Source organism: Poecilia formosa, unplaced genomic scaffold (genome assembly GCF_000485575.1).
Source record: "Poecilia formosa unplaced genomic scaffold, Poecilia_formosa-5.1.2 Scaffold393, whole genome shotgun sequence".
In the NCBI taxonomy this organism is placed as follows: Eukaryota; Metazoa; Chordata; class Actinopteri; order Cyprinodontiformes; family Poeciliidae; genus Poecilia; species Poecilia formosa.
In genome coordinates this window covers 267,331-276,063 of record NW_006800332.1, presented here as the reverse complement: position 1 = coordinate 276,063, position 8,733 = coordinate 267,331, and the positions used below count along the sequence as shown (strand labels likewise).

At 38.7% G+C, this 8,733-nt stretch overlaps 1 protein-coding gene across 2 annotated transcripts in view; it reads left to right on the top strand.

The window, feature by feature from the left end:
* Positions 1-8,465, top strand: part of LOC103154632 (TRPM8 channel-associated factor homolog) — a 14,070-nt gene extending 5,605 nt beyond the window's left edge. For both annotated transcript variants that reach the window (XM_016662859.1, XM_007575982.2), the window contains exons 2-12: positions 834-1,568; positions 1,782-1,998; positions 2,432-2,717; positions 3,297-3,592; positions 4,228-4,402; positions 4,513-4,607; positions 5,581-5,791; positions 5,894-6,130; positions 6,995-7,218; positions 7,706-7,819; positions 8,136-8,465. In XM_016662859.1, coding sequence (XP_016518345.1) covers positions 925-1,568; positions 1,782-1,998; positions 2,432-2,717; positions 3,297-3,592; positions 4,228-4,402; positions 4,513-4,607; positions 5,581-5,791; positions 5,894-6,130; positions 6,995-7,218; positions 7,706-7,819; positions 8,136-8,369 — 2,733 coding nt within the window. In that variant the 5' untranslated portion in view covers positions 834-924 and the 3' untranslated portion in view covers positions 8,370-8,465. The remainder of the gene's footprint in view (positions 1-833; positions 1,569-1,781; positions 1,999-2,431; positions 2,718-3,296; positions 3,593-4,227; positions 4,403-4,512; positions 4,608-5,580; positions 5,792-5,893; positions 6,131-6,994; positions 7,219-7,705; positions 7,820-8,135) is intronic.
* Positions 8,466-8,733: the final 268 nt, after the last annotated feature.

Genomic DNA, 8,733 nt, shown 5'->3' with positions numbered 1-8,733 from the left:
ATGTATTAAGTATTTAATATCTAGGTGTTTTTATGGGAATATGGATCTTTCAGATTATTTTGAAAAGCAATTTTGATCATATTTTACATTTTATTGTGTCATGTAGCGTGGGGTGCTGGTCTTGGTCTTGACTCGGTCTCGACTTCCCTCGGTCTTGGTCTTGACTTGGTCTCGGACCCTAAAAGTCTTGGTCTTGTCTCGGTCTCGTGTTAGGTGGTCTTGAACACAACACTGCTGATACCTGATATCAATTTTGAATTAACTTTTTGTCAAAAACTGTCAAAACTAAAATGTATTTTGTAAATGCTCCAACTGTGAAGGAAAACAGGGTAATAAAATTCAGCTGATTATTATTTACTTGCTATTTTACATTTAGCAAATCCAGTTAAGATATATTAATTTTATTCCCATAAATTAAATATTTCCCTGGACTTTGCTTGATACAACTTAAGATGCTGAAAATGGCCTCAAATAAAATTCACTCATTTCAGTCTTATTCCTCCAAGACAAAGACCATGTTTTCTTCTTCTCAAGGTTTTAAATATACACATGGGGAAAATACGTTTTAATAGCCATAACCTCTCTGTTCTAGAAATAATGCTTTAAGTTTAAAGTACAAGTAGTTGAGGGAGTGTTACTTAATTTTTATTAAGACTTTATGAAATGATTTACTTAATATTTGTGAATGCATTAATGTGACAATGCTCTGTACTTAAATCCTCATCAACAAACCCCCTAAGCTGTTTTGTAGGAGTGGTTCATTGTGGTGCTATGACTGCTATACAACTACATGATTTAGCATTTTTAACTTGAACATTTTGTTTCTATTGCAGGAAGAGACACTGACACAGTATCTCTTTGGAACAGCTTTCTTTTGTCCATTACCTTCTTCATCCAAACTACACAGCATTAATTCCTCCCATCATGTCCAACCAGTCGACCCAGTCTTACCCTCAGGATGCCTACAAGGCTCTGATAAGAGGTATTCAGGAAGTGGACCTTCAGCACTCCAGTGTTCCTTGTAACTTGGTGCTGACAGGAGATGCCTTTCCTGTAGTGATGAACAGCCAGGGTCACATCCTCATGGCTGCTTCTGTGTACGGCCGAGGAAGAATCGTGGTCCTGAGCCACGAGACCTACCTGACCCTCTGTCCTGCTCTGGTAGACAATGCTCTGACCTGGCTGGGAGGAGGGGAGTCTACCAACCTGTCTTTAGGTGTACCAAAAACAATGAAAGGAGTTGTTGATAACCTCAACAGATCCAGCTACCAAGTCAGTCCTGTTGAGGAATTTAGAGCAGATCTGGGTGTCAGTGTGTATGTAACAGATGCGTACCAAGTGGGTCCAAAGGCAGAAGAGCTGATAGCCTTCGTGAAAGCAGGGGGAGGGTTGCTGATTGGTGGACAAGCTTGGTGGTGGGCTTCACAGAACGAGAATAAAAACCTAATCCTTGAGTTTCCAGGGAATAAAGTTACAGGAGTAGCAGGAATCTACTTTACTGCTCAGTATGGAGAGGCAGTAAAACTTCCCATTTCCCCAGAGATCCCATCCTCCTGGAAAACTGTAGGGTAAGTGTAAACTTTGGTTTCACTGCAAATTCAGACATTTTTTTTTCAATATGTCATCATTCTTTATTAGTAGTTTTTAGAAATCCAATGGGGAGCTAGATGTTCAAACTCTTCCTTGTATGGTTTTAATGGTGTTAATATATAAGAGTTTTTTTTCCTCATTCACTCATCATCACAGCTTTGTGTTTCTGTCTCTGTCATATTGCTACACAGTCATGGGATGGATTTCAAAAAAGACCTGGAGTTCTTGCTGAAAGGGATTTCAGATTTTGACATTCGTGGAGATGGAGTTCCCTCTGCAGCTTTGGTCCATGGACATCTTGCTTTTCCCATCGGTACCACAGATAAAGGAGAGGCGTTCCTGGCAGGAACCTACTATGGTCGGGGACGGGTCATTGTGGTGACACATGAAGGATTTCTGCAATATGAGGTGCAGTAAAGGAGACCTGAAATTTTGTTTTTGTTTCACTAAAAACAGCCATTATGTTTTTAACAGCATAAACTATTATACTGTCAAAATATTTATGTGTTAACTTTATACTGAAGGGGTCTTTATAATCCAGGCCTTGGAGGCCAGTGTCAACTTTCAGATGTGTCTCTGCTTCAAAAACTAAGTGAAATAACAAAGTCATTAGCAGGACTGCTGAGAACTTGTCCTCACACTGAGAATACAATTAATCCATTTGATTCAGACATGTTGGATCAGCAACACTTCTAAAAGTTGCAGGACACCAGACCTTGAGGCCTGGAGTTATATACCTCTTCTATAATGTATGGTTTCATATTCTACATCATGGTTATTGGCTGAGAACTAAGAATACTTTAAGTGTCTCTTCCTCTAGATATCTTCTCTTTTCTAACAGAAACTGGCATCATTTTGGAAGAATGCAATTGATTGGTTGGACCAAGGTAGAAAAGGAGTGGCTGGATTTGAGCCAGGCGTCAAACCTTTATCCAACTTAGGTTTGACATGTAAGAAGACAAACTTCAGCTCAGAGCTGAGTGTGTTTGTGTGCAAAGCATACACTAATGTTGATCCTGAGACAATCCAAAACTTTGTGGTCGAGGGAGGAGGCCTGCTGATTGGTGGACATGCCTGGCACTGGGGAGCAACACACATTGGCCAGAACCCCATGCAAGACTTCTCAGGTATGGTGCCACATTTCTTCATATTTAAAATAAGTTATAAGGCTAATAAGCCAACTCAGTAAAAGAGAAATATATACTGTAGAGAGCTGAGCAGATATCAAATATATGTGAGACTTGGAGCTCAACATAAAAAAACAACTTTAAAATAATAGTGGAAACATCTGGAAAGCAGGTCAGTCATACTGAATTAACCTTTGATAACTGTAATGACAAGTCATGTTTTCCTACTGATTATCAGATGGGGTGTTAATAATTACTGTCATGACGTTTTTTTTATCAAAATGAAAGTAAATTAAAATTATTTTCCAAATAAATAATACTAATTCATTATCTTTTGTGAGATTCCAGTCTTACTTCTATTTCAGGAACACATGTCTATTTGTAATATAATTTAAAATCTTAATCTGCCAGGGTTTGAATAAATTAGGGCTTAACTACATTAAGGTACTGTTATAGGCCTGTGTAGAAAAACAAAAATTCCTGTTTTATGTGTAATTCAAACTGACTAATGTCTAATTCTGTGAGCCAAAAAAATATGACAGATTTACAAGATTATTCTGTGCAATTTTCTTGTTCCAGGAAACAAAATCCTGAGCAAAATGGGCTTGGGCTTATTAACACAAACTATAACAGCAGATGTCTACAAAGCTCCTGATACAAGCCAAGTCAACAAGCTCCATTTCCGTCATCTCCTGCATCAATTTGCTGGTCATGCTCTAGAGGGTGTAGAACTCACCAAAGAAGAAGAAAAGAACCTAAAGAAACTGGGATCAGAGAGTGCCTCCTTCTTGAGGATGGAGGCTTATGACAACTTCTCCTACATACAGATTCTTTATCATCTGACTGACATCTTAAAGAAAGTGGGCATCCAACAGGTGGGACTTATAAGATTAATTTTCTGTTTGCTTCTGTACTTTAAATCTATTCAGTTTAAGAAAAGATATCATTGGGTATTTCAAAAATACTGGAAGAAAAATTATACATGGTCAAAAATTTTAGAGACAACATTTTTGTGCATTGTCAACTCCAAGTATTTGTCTTGTTCCTGTCCTAGATTTCTATATTGTTATGGATTTGTGATTCTGTGACCTTTCTACTTCTCTTTTATGTGCTTATATGCACCTGCACACTTACAGAACCAAAACATGTAAGACTGGCGACAATCAATGATTTACGTTATCCTGGAACATCCAAAGATTCTGTGATTCCAGCCACTGTGTCTCTAATAAATACTGAATAAAACGGGGAACGTATTTATGCAATCCCTTATTTTGTGTTAAATATTTTTATTTAACAGTTACTATTTTGTAAAAATCTTCTTTCAGTTTGACATTAAAGGTTTTTGTAACATTTTTATAAAAAAAATGCCAAACTTTGGTGATTATGATTTAATTATAAAAGTAACAAAAAGGGTAAAACATGCAAGGGGGTGAAAACTTTTTATAATAAATGTCAATGTTTTTGCAAAGCACTGGTTTCTAAGAGTTCATATGAACTATATTATTTCAAGGCAAGTAAGGAGAACCCTGTGAAGAGTCCCAAAGAGCATGCACTCCTCAGTCTGGCAACCAGTGTGTATGATGCTTCCCTAAACCAGGAGGAGCTTCTGCCCTACATCATCAAGGATAACCCGCCACTACCCGTGGTCAAGAACCAACAAATCAAGATTACTGCACAAACAGGAGGTCAGAGATCACTGTTGTTATCTAATAAGGGGAAAATGTGAAAGAATGTTTTTTATGTAATGGTGAAAATGAAATGACTCACTGGCTTGTTTTTCGTGATTATGTGACAGAACATGAGGCATGGATCAGTACAGGCCTGTACCTCTCTCCTGGCATGAAGACAGAAATGATCTTACCACCAAAGTTTGTGAACAGGAGATGGACGGTAGTGTATATGAACTCAAACTATTGCTGTCTTTATTTATTCCCCTAAACATTATGCTAAATCCTAGAGCATCTGAATGAAATGTAATTCTAATATTACCAAACATTAGTGCTTTAAAGGGGACATGTAATGCAAAATCCACTGTTTTAGCACTAAAATATATTTTGGAGTGCAGAAAAGTTTTTGTCTCTCCCATTGCTGTGTAAGCTTCTTTATATTCTGTTTGAGACATATTTTTCAATATGTTCAGCTTTCTTTATTCCTTATTATGTTTTTTGAACAATCACAACATTTTCTGCAGAACTGGTAATTAAGGTCATGGACTTCTGGCTAACCAGTTTCATGAATCCATTTTTATATCTTGCAGGTAATTTGTAGTCCAGATTCATAAATGCCAAAGTTACAGGTGGACAAGACAAATTTTTCAGCTGTAGGATGTCTTTATCCACACAATTCATTACACCGCCTGATAGCATCAGGTTGCTAAAGCACTGGTTCTTGAAGCAATCAAAGACTTTCCCCACTGGTGTGGATACCTTTCCAAGAAAAATAAATAGCATCATGCCTTCTGCTTATGTTTGCACTGTTTACTTTTAGCTCTTTAAGGACAATAACTGTAGTTCTGTGTGTTTTGAATTGTATTATTACATCTTTTGTTTGGGATTTTTTTTATGCCATTTTTGTCTTGGGGAGCAGATGATCCTAATCCATTCTGTGGCCTTTCTTCAACCCAAAATAACTGTAATAGAACAGGGATAAAAATGGGACCTGTAGAGGAATTCAGAACAAACCATTACAGGTCCACTCTGTATGGACCACAACTAAATGATTTAAATGTCAAAGGGAATGACATCCTCTTCAATTCATGGCTGTGCAACACATTTTAGTTAAAAAAAAAAAGTCCAGCCCCAAAATACACCAGAACCTTCTACAATCTTTCAAACTTGTAATACTTGGTCTGTGTCACCCAAAGATCCAAATAGGATGCCAAAGTGATGAGCTGCATCACGAGGAGTTATGGAGAGCTCCATATGTTATCAAGAGGTTCCCTGTTACATCAGAGAGGATGCAGGTGTGGAACTTGTGGGGAGGACTCATCTACCTGGTGGCTCCTCGTGACGTGAAGGTGGAGGACGAAAAGATCGTGGTTCAGGAGGCGATCACTGCTCCTTATTACAAGTCTGGTGAGTTTATCTTATGCTCCATAGGGGGATATTTTGAGAATCCAATAGCTGTGATGAGCTCTGGGCTTTCTGATATAATGTGTATTCCTTGCTTTACTTCAGGTGTAACGAAAGAAGCTGATTGGTCCTCTCTGCGCAAAGCTCCTGCACCCTGGGCAGAGATGGAGTTTGAGAACATCATCCTTACTGCACCATCACACCTCATTCGTGACCTGGAGAACGTTCTGGAGGTGGAAAAACTCTGGAATGGCATCATGAAGGGTGTTGCAGATCTGGCTGTCATTCCACAAAAATTCATACGCAAAGAACGTATCGTGGCTGATGTGCAGATTTCTGCAGGTAAAGATGCAGGAAATGTAATAAGAAGTTAAATGATTGACAAATAATTCTGCAGGAATTTCTTGTGATCTTGGCGAAGCAACGTGAAGTGACAAATCAAATCAAACACTTAACATAAGATAAACACAAATTAGAATTTTGATATACAAGGTTTCCATATTGGTGCAGTTGGTAGAGCTGTTGCCTTGCAGCAAGAAGGTTCTGGGTTCAATTCCCAGCCTGGGGTCTTTCTGCATGGAGTTTGCACGTTCTCCCTGTGCATGGTGGGTTCTCTCCAGGTACTCCAGCTTCCTCCCACAGTCCAAAAACATGACTGTCAGGTTAATTGGTCTCTCCAAATTCTCCCTAGGTGTGTGTGTGCACGGTTGTGTGTCCTGTCTGTCTCTGTGTTTCCCTGTGACAGACTGGCGACCTGTCCAGGGTGTACCCTGCCTCTTGCCCGAAACGATCGCTGGAGATAGGCACCAGCAAACCTTCTGACCCCACTAGGGACAAGGGTGTAAAGAAGATGGATGGATGGACAGAAATGGAGGTTTCCATAGGAAAAGAGTTAAAATATAAATCAAAACTACCAAGATTTAACACTTTCCTTTAAGACACAGATCTTTACTTATTGTCTGTGCTACATACATGATCACAGTACACCATAGCAATGAAACATGTCACAGAATCCCACTGAAATCAGCTTAGGGACTTCTTTTTGTCTAAGTATGATTTGATTCAAAATCATTTAATTTATGGTGGAGAAAGAAGACAACATTGTTGCTGTGAGGAAAGCAGCTGGCTGAAAATGAGAAAGATGTTGATTATTTTCTGATCTTAGTTGAACTGAAATCAGAACTAAATTGTGTTTTCTCCTCCCAGGTTGGATGCATTCAGGCTATCCTGTCATGATGCACTCATCTATAGGAGCTGAGCTGTTCAACCCACAAGATGCCCGGACCAAAGGTCTGTGGGGAGAAACTCATGAACTGGGGCACAACCAGCAGAGAAGCCCCTGGGAGTTTCCACCACACACTGGAGAGGCCACATGCAACCTGTGGTCAGTGTATGTGCATGAGGAGGTGCTGGGACTCAACAGAGCAAAGGTGACTTATCTTTTAGTTTGTTGAGTATTGAGTTTTATCCATTTATGACTATTTTTGCCTCAACTAATCACATCTCCCACATCACAGAGAAAAAGCAAGAACAGCAGTTCAGGAATTATGAACAGTAACCTTTTGTTGTTGAACCACAAATATTCTTCACATCATACATCAGCCTGCATATATTGAGCACTTTAGCAGATCAGACTTGTACTGTGAAGATGGAGACATTTATATGTTTGTTTCATTGACATATTATCAGATTGACATCACATAATTTTATGGAAAAGCCTCACAAAGTCATCTACTGTAGCGACAAGTAAGAGGGAAGACTTTAAGATATTTATGTTGCAAGTCTAGAATTGCCTTTAGACTCTCTGTACATGTTGCAACAAACATGAATCTGGTAACGGTCAGATGATGTTCATCTAAGTCACAGAGTGAACTTTTGCTACCTTTATCTAAAAAAAAGTCATTGTCTTTAATCCAGGCTCATCCCTCCGTAACAGCAGCCAGTCGGAGGCGCTCTGTAGAGGAATACGTGAAAGGAGGCAAGAATCTCAGCGACTGGAACGTTTGGACCGCCCTGGAGACATACCTGCAGGTTAGAGAAAAAACAGATAAAAGTCATTTAAAGGAAAATCTGTAAAGGTTTGATCGAACGTTAGTCTTCCAGTAGGTGAATTGATAGTTGTGGTAACAGATGAATGACTGAATGAATGATGCATTGTGGATTCAAGACAACAATTTTCAGCCTACTGTTTATTCACAGAGGACACATGTTATTGAACTTATATGAACACAATCAATGGTATGAATGTTGACATACAATAAAAAGTCCTTTTGAAATAAAAAGACAGAACAGTCACTGTGTTTATATCTGAGGTCACATCTGCATAAGCCTGTTTTCTTCTTTGTAGCTCCAGGAAAAGTTTGGCTGGGATGCCTTTAAAAAGGTGTTTGCTGCCTACCATGACATGACCAACCATCCCAATGACAAAGAAGGGAAGATGAACCTCTATGCTGAGACTTTCTCCAGAGCTGTGAACATGAACCTGACTGGATTCTTCAAAGCCTGGGGATGGCCCATCCAAAGAGCCACTGAGGAGAAACTCTCCAACCTGCCTCTCTGGACCGATCACCCAATGGCCTAACATGATCGCCTATAACTAAAACTACCACTGGGGCAAGTTTAAACTGTAACCTGGTTTTATTGATAGTGGTAGCTGTAGTTTGTCTTTTCTTTCCAATGTAATGCTACAAAAACTGAATGATTACTGAAATTAATCATGATTATCAAGAAATAAATTTTGGGGTGATTGATTTTAAAGACAACATTATGTGAAAAGGTTGGCCAATGGCTCATAAAAAACAGCATAATTCATATCCCACCATCAAATCATAAGTTACCTGAAACATTTATTTAGAATAAAATTAAACTTATCATTTTGGTATCTAGTGACTCGAAAACAATTTCTGTCTCGAGTATTTTTTAGTTAAGTGAAAGTTGTTTTATTT